General features: G+C 37.5%; 1 protein-coding gene across 5 annotated transcripts in view; it reads right to left on the bottom strand.

The window, feature by feature from the left end:
* LOC114465216 (liprin-beta-1-like) overlaps positions 1 to 17,490 on the bottom strand; it is a 47,411-nt gene that overhangs the window by 9,402 nt on the left and 20,519 nt on the right. For 3 of the 5 annotated variants that reach the window (XM_028450066.1, XM_028450068.1, XM_028450067.1), the window contains exons 4-21: positions 16,388 to 16,453; positions 14,939 to 15,052; positions 13,877 to 13,987; positions 12,359 to 12,451; positions 11,051 to 11,153; positions 8,944 to 9,005; positions 8,802 to 8,868; positions 8,038 to 8,138; positions 7,244 to 7,326; positions 6,005 to 6,053; positions 4,452 to 4,599; positions 3,275 to 3,374; positions 3,087 to 3,209; positions 2,450 to 2,600; positions 1,660 to 1,771; positions 1,501 to 1,589; positions 1,310 to 1,432; positions 1,067 to 1,192 (exon numbers count right to left, since the gene is read on the bottom strand). In XM_028450066.1, coding sequence (XP_028305867.1) covers positions 1,067 to 1,192; positions 1,310 to 1,432; positions 1,501 to 1,589; positions 1,660 to 1,771; positions 2,450 to 2,600; positions 3,087 to 3,209; positions 3,275 to 3,374; positions 4,452 to 4,599; positions 6,005 to 6,053; positions 7,244 to 7,326; positions 8,038 to 8,138; positions 8,802 to 8,868; positions 8,944 to 9,005; positions 11,051 to 11,153; positions 12,359 to 12,451; positions 13,877 to 13,987; positions 14,939 to 15,052; positions 16,388 to 16,453 — 1,821 coding nt within the window. The remainder of the gene's footprint in view (positions 1 to 1,066; positions 1,193 to 1,309; positions 1,433 to 1,500; positions 1,590 to 1,659; positions 1,772 to 2,449; positions 2,601 to 3,086; positions 3,210 to 3,274; positions 3,375 to 4,451; positions 4,600 to 6,004; positions 6,054 to 7,243; positions 7,327 to 8,037; positions 8,139 to 8,801; positions 8,869 to 8,943; positions 9,006 to 11,050; positions 11,154 to 12,358; positions 12,452 to 13,876; positions 13,988 to 14,938; positions 15,053 to 16,387; positions 16,454 to 17,490) is intronic. The other 2 variants (XM_028450069.1, XM_028450072.1) reach the window with 2 other exon arrangements.

Genomic DNA, 17,490 nt, shown 5'->3' with positions numbered 1-17,490 from the left:
CTTCACCAGACAAAGGTCACAAACATTCAGATTACACTACAGGTGGAGGTCAAGACGACCAGAGGTCAAAGGTCACAATCAGGTGGAGGTCAACACAGCTTTCAAAAAACAACAAAAAAACATGAAAAAAGAAAAAAATTACAGATAAAAGGTAAAAAAAAAATGATACCAAGACCAAAAAGAAAGGAAAAGATATAAAAGAGAGAAAGGACAAATAAAAAGAGAAAAAGTGGGAAAACAGAGAAAACAGAAAAGAAAAAAATGGAAAAAAGTTCAAGATATCCTAAAAAAAAACACAGGGAAACAAAGAAAAAATTTAGAAATGATAGAGGGAAAAATGAGAGACCAAAAATAATAGAAAGAAAGGAGAAATAAACAGAGAAAAAATAGAGATTAGTGGGGGAGGGAAAGATTTCAAGCTATCTTAAAAAAAAAAAAACCATGTGGGAAAAATGAAAAAATAATGACAAGGGGAAGGAAAAAATGAGACCAAAAAAAGAAAGAGGAAAATAGATAATAGAGAGAAAGAGGATATTAAAACAAATAGAAATAATGTTATAAATGATAAAGAAAGAAAAAAGAAATAATACAATAAAAAAAAATTGGGGAAAAGTTCAAATACCTTAAAAAAAAAAAAAGAAAAACAACAACAATGTGGGGAAAAAAGAAATAACAAGAAGAAAAAAATGAGACCAAAAAATAAAATGGATGTGATTTATATAATACTTTCTAATGTCTACACTGAAGTAGTCCCAAAGCACTTTACAATATGGGTCAACCACTGGGAGACACTTATGGTATAGACAGGTACAGTATAGACTGGGATCAAACCCCCAACCTCCCGACCAGAATAAGACCTTTTCACCACCTGAGCCACGAAGGAGGAAAAAGAAATAATAGAGAAAAGAGCGAAAAAGGAAAAACAGAGGAATAATGAGAAACAATAGAAAAGAAAGTGAAGAAAAAAAGAGCTCAAGATCTCTGTGAGGATCAGAGGAGGAGGAGCTAACAACAGATTTATGATCAACAAACAGAAGGAAATTTAGACTCCCCCTCCCCGCCTCACCATCAGCCCTCCGTGCACCCCGCTGCCCCTCAGGTTGGGGGCGTATTCAGCCAAATCCACAGAGCGCAGCCACTCCATCACCCTGTGATTGGTCCACTGGGAGATCTCTGCTGGGGACGCGTTGTTCTGGAAACACAAGCAGCGTCTTTCAGTCCATCACAGGGGATAGAAATGGAAAAAAGGAGGAGACACTGCTTGACTCCGCCCCCTTTGTGTGTGTGTGTGTGTGTGTGTGTGTGTGACCTCATCAGAGGGGCGTCGCCGAAGACATCCTGGGTCGTAGTTGTTCAGACGAAGAACCTGCACGGCCCGTTTGATGCTCAGGTGGTGCAGGACGCTGCAGACCTTCAGGGACAGCAAGTCCTCCTGGGAAATGTAGTCCATTAGCGTGAGAGCGACAGGAAGTGGGAGCAGAGCGCAATCGGGAAGCTCACCACAGACAGGAAGTGCAGCACTCGTCCGTCCACCCGGGCCTCGTCGAAGTGGCTCTTATACTGCGGGAGTCCGATGTCGTCCAGCCACCCTGAGAACAGAGAAGGTCACGTGACCCACACACGGAACAGCAACGTGACGCTAATGTGGCTTTCACTCACTGGTCACCCAGCTGTGGTCCAGTTTCCCTCGGAGGTCGTCCTGGTCCGAGGTGGCGGCCCTCAGAGCGAGCTGCAGCTTCTTCCTGTGCAGAGGCTGCTTCATGCTCAGCTCCTGGTTACACCCAAGGGACAGCAGTGAGGTTTCACTCACACAAAGCTTTAATCTTTCAAACATCATTACTTTATATTTTGAAATTTGATTTCTAATTTGATTAAATTATTTATTTGAATGATTTAGTTTGAATTATTATTCATTTTATTCTGTATTAAGATCACTAATTTAAATCAGTTTATAATTATTTTTTTTACATTTAAATCTTCATATTATTAATTAAAATATTTAATTTAGATTTAAAATGGAATTCAATCTTTCAAATTTTAATGATTTAATTTAAATTCAAAATAAAAATTATATATATATGTATATATATATATACATATACAAATAAATCAGATTTTGAATTTAAGTCAAAGTTTATAATTATTTTTTTACATTTAAATTTTATTAATTTAGCTTTAAAACATTGATTAATATATTTAATTTAGATTTCAAATTTATCTTCATTTAATAAAATCTAATTTGAATGATTTAGCCTTAAAGTATATTGTTCCTTTATTAGGTACCCAAGAAAATTTAGATAAGAAAATATTTAATTTTCTTAAAGAGCAATATTTGTAATTTAATTATTTCTCAGTGAACAAGTTGTCGATCTGCATTTAAAAATTATATTTTTGGGGAGGGGAGACGATATTATAGTGATTCCCAGGAGGTTGTGATTTATCGTAATACCTTTTCCAGGTCGTGCGACGTCGCCTGCAGCAGAGTTTGTCCTGATCTGACCCAGCGCCGCCCCTCAGACACGTACACACCCAGACCCTGTTCATGTAGCCACGCACACACATCCTCTGAGCTCCACCGACCAAACGGGACGTCCACAGCACTGAGAGGAGCAGAGAAACCACACGGATGACCTGACCGTGGGAATGTGTTGAACTGATTGTTTAAAACAGCAAGAAATCTAACAAAGGTATTTATTTATTTCTGTTTTATTCATTTGATTTGAAAACGCACAAAATTACAACAGAAACGCAAAAAATGAAATGCGCAAAATGACAAAAAAGGCACAAAGTGACAACAGAAACGTGCAAAACGACAAAAAAAACGCACAAAATGACAAAAAAAACGCGCAAAATGATGAGAAATGCGTAAAATGACAAAAAATGCACAAAATGGCAGTAAAAACTAAATAATTTAACACAAAAACATGCAATAACAAAAACACACTAAACAACTAAAATACACAAAATGGGTTCAAAAACTCAAAAATTTAAAAACAAACTAAACTAAACATTATTTTTATTATAAAAAACTTTTTACTAAAGTACCCTCTGGAGCCGATATTGTCTAAAACAAACAGGTTTTCAACCTTTTCTTGGATTCCCGTGACCATCCGAGGCGTGGGCCGGCCGTGGCTCTGACTCCGCCCCTCCTGAACTCTGCGTCTGCGGCGTCATCAGGGTTAAAGGAGGTGGAGTGGCTCCTCTTCAGCCTGACAAGCAAAAAGCTTTAAAAACCACAGAAAAACGCCAACGACCAAAACCCGCCGAGCGTTACCTGCCCAGGAACTTCCTGAAGCCTTTGGATTTCTTCCTGGATTCTGGAGACGAGTGAGAAGAAGAAGCAGCAGCAGCGAGGTCCAGGTGCTCCGCCTCAGCTGTAAAAACACAACACACACTGTGAACAAACGCCCTGAAACACTCCCAAAAGACACGCAAAACAACAACATAACATCCAAAAAATACACAAAGTCAAAATAAAAATGACATAAAAAATACACAAAATAACATCGAAAACACACAGAAAGCAGGGCGAACAAGGAGTGAAGCAAACAGGAAGTAAAGTGAACAGGAAGTTGAACATACAGGAAAAGGGGAAAATAGGAAGTTAAGTAAACAGGAAGTGGCGCAAACAAGGTGCAAGTATATCCAGTATAGCCAGCCCCCTACAAACCACGCCCACGCAAGCAATTTTTCAATGCACTGAGCCATTAAAAAACGCCCACATGTGCGATGGTGGCCGTTAAAGCAATTTTTCAATGTAACCTCGAATTTAGCCAGGAAGTGGAGGCATAAACGGTAATGGTTAGGGTTAGTAAAAAAAAAAAAAGGTAAGTATTGCAAAGTTCCAAATTTGCCAGAACAGTGGAGGTGGAAGCAGTTGATGTCCAGGTATTGGTTCAGGGGGATCGATAAGGCATATTTTGTAGGGGGCGTGGTTAGTACAAAGCGTGCGGCTGCAGCTAGAGTGGAGTGAAGAGGAAGTGGGGTAAACAGAAAGTGCGGCAAACAGGAAGTGAAGTGAACAGGGAGTGGAATGAAGAGGGAGTGGGGGAAACAGGAAGTGGAACGAACAGGATGTGGGGCAAACAGGAAGTGAAAGAAACATGGGGTGGAAAGAACAGAAAGTGGAATGAAGAGGAAGTGGAGTGAACAGGAAGTTGGGCAAACAGGAAGAGGGGAAAATAAGAAGTGAAGAGAACAGGAAGTGGTGCGAACAAGGAGTGAAGTGAACAAGAAGTGGGGGAAACAAAAAATGGAGCCAACAGGAAGTTGGGCAAACAGGAAATGAAGTGAACAGGAAGTGGAATGAAGAGGACCTGGAATGAAGTAGAAATGGAGCAAACAGGAAGCGAAGAGGAAGTGGAGTGAAACTGAAAGTGGGGCAAACAGGAAATGGAGCAAACAGGAAGTAGAGTGAACAGAAAGTAGGGCAAACAGGAAGTGGGTCTCACTGTGGTTTGGTGAGCTAGCTCCTTGCTTGCTGCGCAGCTTGAAGAATCCTCGGCCAAACGAGGCACGGATCTTCTTGGTACCAAAGATCTGCTCGCTGTTGTTTGTCTTTGTTTGCGAGGAAGGGGCGGGGCCTTTGTTACTGTTGGCCTGTAGGCAAACATGGAAGTACAAATACTTAAAGTTACTGCATATCTGGACTTTACTGGAGTATCTGTTTGTCCATCTGTACTTTTAATTCTTTACATTTTAAAAATGGTCTTAGATGAAATAAATGTGAGAAAAAGCTGCTGTAGAAGCTGCGTTGCCAGGTTTGGTTTAGGAGGCGGTTTAAGTCAGTGGTTCTCAACCTTTTCAGGCCGCGACCCCCAAAATAACGGTCCCAGAGAACGCGGACCCTCACTGTAGCTGAAGGTGGTTGTTCTATGAATCTGTGATAACCACATTTATTTATTCATCTGAATAATATCCACTGTTATCCAGAAAGTTTATTATTCTTATAGTCATCTTAAAGATGGAAATCCTTGTTTTAAATCACAAATAAAATGGGTTAAAAGTGACCAAAAATGGTGGAAAAGTTGGTGAAATGGGATTTTAAAAACCACAGAAATTGGTTAGAAATTGCAAATAACCAAAAATACAATGAAAAAGTTTAAACTGGCAAATAATGGGCATGAAAAATGGTGATTAAATTGGCAAAAATAAGTGTGAAATATGGTGAAAAGAAGTTAAAAATGACAATAATGGGTCAACATATGTGACATTAGATGGAAAAGTGGTGGAAAGGGTTTATAAGTGCTGAAAATGACTTGAAAGTGGAAAAATGTACAAAAAATGTATTGAAATTTGATGGAGAAGTGTCAGAAATGGGAGTAATGTAGCAAAAATACATTAAAAGGAACAAAAATATGACAAGAAAAAGTTATGAAAATAGGTTAAAATATGTAAAGTTTGGTGTAGTTGCAGAGAAAATAAAAAAAAATAAGCAGAAATGGGCTCAAATTGTTCAAAAAATATTGTTAGTTTCTTGAAGGCATCTGGCGACCCTCTCCCAGTGTCTAAAGACCCCAAATGTTGAGAACCCCTGGTTTAGGGAACATTTTGATGAGTTTTTTAGAGTTAAATGTGAAGCTCTAGGGTCAGAAGTTACTTTGTCACTTCCTGTACAGAAATGAAATGAACCAATCAATGAAGAGCACCAACAGCTGGGGTCCACCACAGGGGTAAGAGCAGGAACACTAAACACATGAGGAACGTCCAACCCCCAGAAGAAGATTTCATTCTCCAGCTGTTTTTAACCCTTTGGAGAACATGCAAACCCCGCCCATTCCTGTAACGCTCACTCTCTGATGCCGTGCAGTCAAACATTCAGTCACTTTAATCCTGTTTTCCTTTAAAGCTGAAACTGTGATGGAATAGATCTGGTATAATAAAGTGGCTTCCTCTGATATGATTGGCTCTGAAAGGACTACAAATCAACCTGATTGGACGGGACAAGGTGTCCATCCTGAACTGTTGTAGACTTTTATTTTGAAACTGTAGCAGCTGCTCTTACCTGTTGAGGACTTCCTGCTTGGTTTCCAGAAGCTGCGTTCTCTGAGGAGCTGAAAGAGTGAAATAATAATAATAACAATAATATTAACAATAACAATAATAATAACACTTTTAAAGAAAACTCAAAGATGCTTTACAGGAAACAGAAAGAGTGAAGGAGATAAATTAGTTGAATGCTTGTGAGAAATGGTTTTTAACTGTTTTAAAAGATTGTAGAGAGTCTGAGGTGGATGTTTGTTGGGGGGGGGGGGGGTTCCAGAGGGTGGGGGCGGCTGTGGCGAAGGCTCTATCCCCAAGGAATGGTGCTTGGATTGGACAATGGGAGTGAGGAGGGTGGAGTCAGAGGGCTGGTAGTGCTGTAGGGGGTCAGAGATGTATGGATGGGGGAGGGGCCAGGTTATTAAGGGATCTGTAGGTGATGAGTAGGATCTTAAAGTGGATTTGCTGCTTTATGGGGAGCCAGTGTAGTTGTTGGAGTACTAGGGTGATGTGGTCTCTGGAGGAGGTTTGGGTGGGTAGCCTGGCTGCTGAGTTTTTGTAGGTGGGTGGAGGGAAGACCATGTTTGGGGGCTGTAGCAGTAATGGAGTCTGGAGGACATGACGTCATGGATTAGGGTTTCTGTGGCAGGTTTGGAGAAGGTGGGACGAAGGCGGGCGATGGTGGATGCTAGGCTGAAAAAAGAGTGTAGGATCGAAGATGACCCCAAGGTGTCTGAACTGTGGAGAGGGGGTGACCATGTGACCATCGATGGACAGTGTGAAATCCTGAGCAGAAGGGAGGAGGGATTTAGGAGAAATGATGATGATTTCTGATTCATTGCTATTGAGTTTGAGAAAGTTGGGGGTCATCCATGATTTTATTTCAGGAAGGAAGTTTGTCAGGGTGATTGTTTTAGTGGAAAGGCAGAGCTGTGTGTTGTCGGCGTAACAATGAAATGTTAGTCCATGACGACGAGTGATATTCCCAAAGGTAGAATGTAAAGGATGAAGAGTAGGGGACCAAGCACCGAGCCCTGAGGGACTCCGCGGGTTACTGGGAGGGTGTGATTTGTGCATCTGTTAATGGAGATATATTAAAGACGGTTAGTAAGATAGGAAGAGAACCAGGAGAGAGCTGAACCCATGATGTTGATGAGGTTCTGTAGATGGTGGAGAAGGATCAGGTAGATCCATCAAGTTCAAGATCAAGACATCCATCAAAGTTCTAAACGTTCTATCACTTTGTTTCTGAGACTCTGACCTTTTCTCTGCCACCAGCTGCTGCTGCTGTCGTTCTCGGTCCAGTTCCTTCATCTCAGACAGAACAGCGATGCACGGGTTGGACTGAAACAGAAACACCCCGTGGGTTCAGGATCCAGTGAAAACTCAGACCTTTATTTAGTCAGCTTTATGTATTCATTTTATTACTTATTTTAGTCTGTTTTATTTATTACTTTAATTAGTTATAGTAGTTAGTTTTAATTATACATTTCTTTGTTTATTCAAGCTTGTTTATGCATTTATCTTATTCACCGGTATTTAAAATGTGTAATTATTCTTTTTAGTCACATTTTATTGATGTTTAAAGTTGTATTTGTATTTTTTTTTATGAAGGTTTACATATTAATTTATGATTGTTTAATTATTTATTAGTCAGTTTCAAACTTGTTTTGCCTTTATTTTATTTATTTAAAATGTTTAATTATTATTATTATTATTATTATAGTCAGTTTTATTTATTAATATTTTGTTAATTGAAGTGTTTTTGTTTATTTATTACATAAGATTCTTTAATTAATTATTTAATTGTGTGTATAGTAACACTCCATAACAGCTCATGAAGCACTCTGTTTGTAAAAAGATCTCTGATTGGCTGAAAGGTCACTTCATTTCTAAAAGTCTTATAGAGAACAAGAGAAAAAGCTAAATAATGGAGTCTTTTGAATTACAATATGCTGAAAGATGATAATGGATTTTTTATCAAATTAAGCCAAAAAAAAAACTTACATACTGCAGCTTTAAGTATAAATAATAACCAAAAGGTAATAATCCTACCTCTACAGCTTCCGCCTCTGTCTCCACGGTAACCATCTCGTCCTCCGTGAAGACGGACGGATCGTCTGTGATGTCGTCATAGTCGTCTTCAATCAGCTTCTCTGGAAGAAAATGTGAAGAAATTTAACAAATATAATGTCAAATTCTAACAGAAATAGGAATAAATGATTGAAATAAACATTTTAAATATTTATTGGATAATTCTCACTTTTAAAGTATTTAAATTTAAAATAAATAAAAGGTCAAAAGTTCAAATATAAAATAAAGAAAAACAAATGAAAACACTTAAAATAATTATTAGAAGAATAAATTAAAAATAAAATGAAATAATATTGAAAAAAATAAAAAAAAATAAAGATTTGGTGAAAAAATAAATGAAATAAAAAAAATTATAATAAAAAAATCAACATATGAATACTTTAGAAAATAAAGAAAATACATTTAAAAAATGCAAAAATCAAATAAATAGAAAAATAATTGTAAAATCAACAATAATAATTTAATCTATAGTTGAGAAATAACTGAATTTATCTAACATACAGGTTATCATACATCCATCCATTTTCTTCCACTTTATCCGGGGCCGGGTCGCGGAGGCTGCAGTCTAAGCAGAGATGCCCAGACCTCCCAATCCACGCACACCTCCTCCAATACTTATCATTAAAGTAATCATCATCTAACTGTGATGCTCAGCTTTGCTGAGTGTTTTTAATAAAAGCTGCTGATAAATGAGTGAAGGAAAGGTGTGAAAGTCCTGGTCTGACCTCTGATCTGCTGCTGCACCTTCTGACACCTGCTCAGAGACTCCTCCAGCTCCTTTATCCTCCTCTCCTGCACACACACACACACGCTAATATCCTCTGTGATGCAGTAACTGGTTATACTGGGTGGATTCCCGTGCTGCACCTTCTCATCGTTCTCTGATGTCAGGGACTCCAGGACCTTCTTCATCTTCAACATCTCACAGTCTGAAACAAACACAGTGTGTTAACGCTGTGTCCACCAGGGGGCGCAGCAGCAGAGACCAGCAGCTAGTGCTGGATCTGCAGTCAGTCCCAGTTCAGCCAGTCGACACAGTCTGTCCAGTAAGTTAAAAAAAAACTCACAAAACAACATGAAATATATACAAAAACACCAAAATACAAACAACATGACAACAAAAATACACAAAATCACTACAAAAAGAATACAAACGTACACAAAATCCCATCAAAATCTCACAAAACACCAAAATACATATAAAAGAACAACAAAAGCACACAAAAGTACTCAAAAATGACAATACAAGAATGGGAAAATGAGAAAAATGCTAAATAACTACAAAAGACAAAAAATACATAAAAGCATACAAATACACAAAATGACACCAAAAACTCACAAACCACACTAAAAAAAAAACAAAAACTCACAAACCACACTAAAAACACACACACACACAAATGCACCAAAATACATACAACATGACAACAAAAATATACAAAATGACTACAAAAAGCATACAAATGTACATAAAAATCACACCAAAAACTCACAAAATGACACTAAAAATATACAAAAACACCAAAACACATATAAAAGGACAACAAAAGTACATAAAACGTAGTCAAAAAAAGACAATAAAAGAATGGAAAAATAACAAAAATGCTAAATAACTCCAAAAGACAAACAAAAAAAACATAAAAGCATACAAATACACAAAAAAGTACTCCAAAATTCAACAAAAGGACAATAAAAATACAGAAAAGTGATTCCAAAATGGATATAAAAATAGAGAAATACACAAAAACATGCAAAACAACTTATGTTCACTAAATGACACCAAAACCAGAGAAAAGGAAAACAAAACATCACTAAAAATACACTAAGACCAAATTATACAAAATGACGACAAAAGTACACGGAAAAAAAATGACAATAAAAGCGTGGGAAAATGACAAAAATGCTAAATTACATTAAAAAAAAGACAAACTAAAATAAAACGACTTAAAAAAATCACTGCGAAAAACATGGAAATTTAGAGAAAAACACACAAAATGAAAAGAAACACACAAAATGAAAAGAAACACACAAAATGACTCCAAAAAACCTAACAAAGCGACAAAAGTACAAAACATGACAAAAAAAAAAATGTGCAAAATGACAAGAAAAACACACACAACGTAAACACAATCCCTTTGTTGTTTACTGTGTTAAAGCTCTGATTGGCCGTTATTCTAATGCTGACATTAATGTTGATCATGTGACCTTTGTGGCGGTGGTGGTGATTTGCTGAGTCATGCTAGTGAAGTGATGTTAACGAGCCACAAACTTTATCACGTCATGGTTTAAACACCTCAAGTCTTGCTTTAAATGGCACCAGATTATTTTTGCTTAGTTCTATTTAAAGTGTGACTAGATTATTTTTTTTTTTGCTGAGTCATGGTTTGAACACTACTGTGTACCGTAAGCCCTTAAAGTTTAAAATCCTTTGGTTCTTTGGGTCGATCAGAAGGAAAACCGGCTTGGAAAACATTTGTCAGCATCTGAAGATGTTTTAAAAACCAAAAAAAATTGTTCATCAAAAGGAAAAACTGCAACAAAAGAGGAAATTGTTGCAGATTAAACTGAATCAAATGATCTGAATTAAACTGTTTTAAATCTTTAATTTATATCAGCATGTTTCAGACCAAACAGTGATCAACAGTAGACAGTGTGTGTTTGTTATTTACAATGTTGATATTTTTGTACATTTTCATATTTTCATATTGAATCTTCCAGTTTATAATCCGTGATAATGACTTTGTTTCCCGTGTTGTTTATTAAACGCTGAGTAAAGTCAGCGCTGCCTCCTCTTCTTTAACTGATGAGATAAACTGAGCAGAAGGACAAACTCTCCCACAGGTTTCACATCTGTATCTCACACTCTGTGATTAATCCTGGGGGCGGGGCTTAAGAACGCCCAACATACAGGAATGTTGGGCGTCTCCGTCTGACATCCAACGTTCTCATTTAGACGCTATCAAACGCTTCCCACCTCGCTCTCTGTCTCCATCCCATCGTGGCGTCGACTCCGCCCTCTGCCTCCTAAGCTCCGCCTCTCGCTCCTCCAGCTGCCTCTGCACCAGCTGTAGCTCCTCCTGACACATTTAAAATAATAGTATTAATAATAATAATAATAATAATCTACATGTTCAGATTTATTCTAATAATGTAAAATTACATTTTTTATTTATATTTTCTAATCCTGAACCACAAATTATTAACACATAAAAAGTAAAAACTGAGCTACATTGTGGCTTTTGTTTTTATTATAAAATGTTTATTTACTTAACATTGTATATATATATATATATATTTAAGAACGTTTATTTGTTTTTGTCAGTTTTATTTATTTATATTTGTTTCTTGAATGTTTTTATAAGATTTGTTTTTTATTCAGTTTGATTCCAAAATATTTTTGTTTAAGATTGTTTATGTAATTATTTTATTTATCCAAGGTTTGTATTTGTAACTTATTTTAGCCAAATTTATTCATTTGTTTGTTTAGAAAAGTTTATTTATTTACTCATTTTCTTTTGGTTTAGTTTATTTTATATTGTTTTTGCTTATTATTCCTTATTTAGGAGTTTGTATATCTATTTATTTTATAATGTTTATTTACTTTTAGTCAGTTCTATTTGTATTGTTTTTGCTTATTTGAGCTTGTTCATGCATTTATTTTGTTTATTTACTTAAGAATCCTTTAATAATTGAATTACTTGTTTAATTTATTTTAGTCCATGTTTTGTGGGAAAGTCCAAGAAAAAGTGCCAAAGTGTAAAAACATGCTGACTAAACAAACAGTGACTGAAGGTGTTTGTGAGGAGGTGAAGAACTTACAGCAGGAGAACGTGAGGAGAAAGTGAGGAAAGAAGAGGAGGAGGAGGAGCTTTAGACCATCTGAGAAGGAAGAGAGGAGGAAAACACACACACACACACACACACACACACACACACACACACAGGTCACCTCATGGTCAGCGAGGCGCTCACTGCTCTTTTTTGGACGCTACACAGGTTAAAAAGAGATGAAAGTCACAGAGAGGAGGTCACTGTGTGAGGAGCAGCAGGAGGAAAAGGAGGAAGAGGAGAAACAGGAGGAAGAGGAAGAAGAGGAGGAAGAGGAGGAAGAGGAAGAAGAGGAGGAACAGGAGGAAGAGGAAGAACAGGAGGAAGAGGAAGAACAGGAGGAAGAGGAAGAAGATGAAGAACAGGAGGAAGAGGAAGAAGAGGAGGTAGAGGAGGAACAGGAGGAACAGGAAGAAGAGGAGGAAGAGGAGGAAGAGGAGGAGGTGATATTCACTCTGTTGGTTTTCAGTTTCCTCTCACACATCAGACGCTCGTTCTCAGTGTCAGTGAGTCTGAAACGTAGATCCGTCACTTCCTGAAACAAACCCTGGAGATGTAAAATAAAATAAAATAAAGATGAGTTTGTTCCTCATCTGTCTGTACTTCACATATAGGTCACATGTTCAAAGTCTGGATTTGCATTTAAGCGTTTCCTAATAACGCACAGTATATCCTGAGGTCTTACTAAATATCTCCAACATGGCCGACCGCTACATTACAATTTCATCCCCGACTTTATTGAGTTCTGAGGTGCTTGGAACGCAGCATTAGCTCACGTTGTTAGAACCATTTTATTTCACATTCTGTGTACCCCGTCTTAAACCTTTGGCGCTAGTTAGCTATAGCGCTCAGCTGACTGCCCTATATGTCTTTGTGTAACCATGACAACAGTGGATGTTAAAGCTGCAATGCTCCTTGGAAATTGGTCGGGACGGAGCGTGAGAATGAAAGCCAGCGACTCTGGTAACACTGATTAACAAGGCATCGACTCAAAATACACATAAATGACTCCAAAAACACAAAAAGACAACAAAAATACACAAAACGCCAACAAAATATATACAAAATGACTCAGAAAACTCACAAAATGACAGCATAATACACAAAACAACAGCACAAATACACTTTTAACTGAAAAATATACAAAATGACAACAAAAACACACCAAATTATTCCAAAAGACAACAAAAACACACAATACACCAACAGAAATACACAAAATCACAAAGTAAAACTCAAAACAACAGCACAAATATATAAAATGACAACAAAAATACACATAAATGACTAGAAAAACACAAAAAGCAGGCCAACAGAAATACACAAAACTCCCCCAAAACACACACAAGACAACAAAAACACACACAATACGCCAACAAAAGTACACAAAATAACAGAAAAAATACAATGAAATAACTGAAAAATATACAAAATGATAAAAAAAAAATACACACGAATGACTAAAATGACACACAATATGACTTCAAAAACACACAAGATAAAAAACGTATACAGTAAAAGTATACAACATGACACCAAAAGGTATAAACATACAGAAAAATACACAAAATGACAATAAAAATCACTCCAACAACATGAAAAATACAGACAGAAATAAATATTAATCAACACATAAAACGACAACAAAGCTAAGTGAACGCACTGCTATTAGCACACATGCTACGTGGGCTAACATCTGTCTGAGAACAGTGGAAGGTTCAGAAAGTTGGAACAGAAGGAAACGTTAGAATAATGAGTGTGAAGTGAAGAGTTAATGAAGCAGTGGAAACCATGACGGACTGGAAACTAAGAGCAGCGTGGAAACTCCGCCCCTATGGGGGGGGGGTCCTCACAATAAGATGATCTGAGCATCTATGAGAACGCACACACACGCGCACACGCACACGCACAGGCACACGCACACGCACACGCACACACACACACACAGACTGAGGGGCGTGCGAGGCTCCACCTGCTTGTCCCTGTGCTCTCTCTCTACTGTGCTGAGCTTCAGCTTCAGACTAGAAACCTCCGTCATCAGCTCCAGCTTCTGAGTCTCCAGAGACGAGCGGGTCAGCAGCTCCTGTAGAGGAGAACGACACACACACACACACACACACATATACATGTGTAGTAGGGGATACAGAAGCTCATAATGAAGCCTGGCTTTAAACATTTGTATAAAAGTTGCTGTGATTTTATTTTTCACTGCACTTTGTCCGTCTAACCAAACGTTTCTCCTGACGTCAGGAGGAAAAGGTCACTTAATGTTATTCTGTTTCAAACTTAAGGCCTGGGGGCCAGATCCGGTCCATTAAAGCAGTGGCTCCCAAACTGGGGGGCGCGCCCCCTGGGTCGGGGCCTGAAAATACTTATAGAAAATAGAAATTGTTTATCTTTATTAATTTACTGTTCTCAAATATATATGTTATTTATGTGAGATTTGAAGAATAGTTCATTCTTTTTTTGTTTTTTAAAAAAACGTCATGTTTTTTACCCTTTTATTTTGAACATTTTGTCGCGTTAGAGCATCTAAAATGTCCTGTAGGAGAAAGTAAAGTGACAGGAAACCTGAATCATTGCATAAATTACAAACTAATCCAGTTATCGATATCACAGTTCCTCCAAACTCATACATTTCAATGAAACTCTCCAATATTTGCAGGAGCTCCATGTTGTTCCTGTGCTTATGTCACATGATGACACTCATCTTTAATCTCAAAATATGAAAACAACATTCAACATAATATCACAAAAATGTCAAAAATTTGAAGTGTAAATTAGCGCCCAAAGGAATCTTATTATATATTATATAATATTTATAGGTGGACGTCCACATTAGGGCACAATAGTCACCACTTAACATGGTCACCAGTTAAATCAATACATCCATCAAATGATGGGTTTGGTTTGTTCGGCTGAATATTTACAGTGTGTCCACGAAGGAGAACTTCATGTAGGTTGAAACAAACTAGTCCATACTCAACGTCACGGTTTGACCCACGTCCTGGATTCATTAACGCTGAGCTCTGACCTTCTGAAGAAGCTCCTCGGTGGAGCTCAGCTGCTCTCGGTGATGTTCCAAACATTTGTCCAGATCACGGATCTTCTCTCCTTGGACCTCCACCTGGTCTGATAAAACACTGACCTGTGGAGACACGAAGAGGCATGCTTGGTTTTCAACATGTGGGGCATGTTGTTAACACTTTGATCTGTAGGAAAACAATAAAGATTGATTGAGTAATGATTATGTCTCAAATTGCTGAACATTCATGATAAAATGTCCTTTTGTATTTTCATTTCTTCAATTAATTTTCTAAGAAAATGTTGAATTTTGTAGAAAAAACCTGAACAACAAATAAGTCTCACTTTGCTATCAGTAGCATGCCTTAATGTTATATATATATATATATATATATATATATATATATATATATATATATATATACTGTATATACACATACAAAATGACTCCAAAAAGCATAAACAGAAAAATACACTAAATTACAATAAAAATGACTCACAATGTGAAAAATACAGAGAATGACAGAAAAAAATCTAAATCAACAACAAAAACAAACTAGTACAGGAAAGGCCCAAAAACAAAAACAGAAACACACAAAATGAAAGAAAAATATACAAAATGACTCCAAAAGGCACAAAACAACATGAAAAATACAGAAAATGAAAGAAAAAATATCAATCAACAACAAAAACGCACAAAACGACAACAAAAATCAACAAAATTCCCCTAAACACTATTAAAAATAGACAAGTTGAGAGAAAAATATACAAAATGACAACAAAAATGACTCACAACATGAAAAATACGGAGAAAGACAAAAATACACAAAATTCCCCCGAAACACAGAAAGAAATAACAAAAAATACACAAGTTGAGAGAAAAATATACAAAAGAACAACAAAAACATAAAAAATGACTGGAAAATACTTAATATTACAACAAGACTCATAATGTACAACATGAAAAATACAGAGAATGAAAGAAAAAATATCAATCGACAACACAAACATTCAAAAATACACAAAACCATAACAAAAAGACCAAAAACAAAGAGTACAAAAAAGGCCCAAAAACAGAAACATGCAAATAGACTCCAAAAAGCATAAACATACATAAAAATACACAAAACGACAACAAAAATGACTCAAACAACATGAAAAATACAGAAAATGACAGAAGAAATTATCAATCAACAACAAAAATCCACAAGTTGAGAAAAATACACAAAATGACAACACACAAACCCTTAGTTGTTAATGCTCAGATTGGTCATTATTCTAATGCTGACATAAATGTTGATCATGTGACCCTCAGGTCAAACACACTGTGTCAGATTAAGTCGCATCCTTGTATTAGTCGTGTCAGATGTCTTTGTTTTTTTTAAACACATTTTATATAATGATAATAAAGGCTTTTAAACTTGAAACATTGAATAAAAAGCTTTATTTTCACATTCACCTGGAGAATCAAACACTCTTTGTCGCTCTCCAGTCGGGACAAACGTTCCTGGTAGACGGAGTTATTCTGCAATCATAGACAGTTCATAACGTCATCATCGCTCATATAGCACACACGCACACACACACACACACACACGCACACGCACACGCACACGCACGCACACGGCGACGCTGGGCCGATGGCAGCTAATCTGTGAGGAATCAAAGTCACATGATGGAGCGTTTGGAGGAAGGAGCAGACATGAGGAGCATGTGAGCGTTTGCAGTGCGCTCACATGAAAACCATTAGACAAAGTGAGTCCAAACATCAGGCGCAGACGGAGCGAGGGAAATCAATCAATCAATCAATCAATCAATCTTTATTTGTATAGCGCCAAATCATAACCAATGGTATCTCAAGGCACTTTACAGTAGAGCAGTCTTAAGGACGGACTCTTCATTTTATGGATACACACATATGCATATATACGTATATACACATACAAATGTATCCCACACCCAACATGAATTCATCATGGCGGCAAGGAAAACCTTCTGTTAAGCAGCAGGAACCTTGTGTGGATCCCATTCCTATGATGAACAGCCATCCACGTTATGCTGTGTTGGGTGTGTGCAGAGGAAAGGGTGGAGACAGAGCCGCTGAGTCTCTGTAACTCCACACTGAGGATCCCACGGACCTGCAAGACAAAAGCCAGAAGGAGTACAGGAGCAAACACACAAGGGAGTAAGCAGACATAGAGGGAGTGTTTGAAAGAGGAATGGGACCCTCTCCGGTCCCTCTCTAACCTAAATGACCTCTCTCTTAACGCCCTCTCCAACCTCTCTCCAACCGAGCATGCCAGACCCCCCCCCCCGGCAGTCTATGCCTATTGCATCTTAATTATGAGCTATGAGCTGGTTCCTAACTAAAAGCTTTATCAAAGAGGAATGTTTTGAGCCTAACCTTAAAGGTAGAGAGGGTGTCTGCCCCCCGAACCGTGGTTGGTAGATGGTTCCAGAGAAGTGGGGCCTGATAACTGAAAGCTCTTCCTCCTATACTACTTTTAGAGATGAATGGAACAACGAGTAGTCCAGCATTTTGAGAGCGTAGTGTTCTGGGGG

Source organism: Gouania willdenowi, chromosome 6 (genome assembly GCF_900634775.1).
Source record: "Gouania willdenowi chromosome 6, fGouWil2.1, whole genome shotgun sequence".
Lineage (NCBI taxonomy): Eukaryota > Metazoa > Chordata > Actinopteri > Blenniiformes > Gobiesocidae > Gouania > Gouania willdenowi.
Note: the sequence above shows the minus strand (reverse complement) of the source record. Positions and strands in the feature narration are given on the sequence as shown.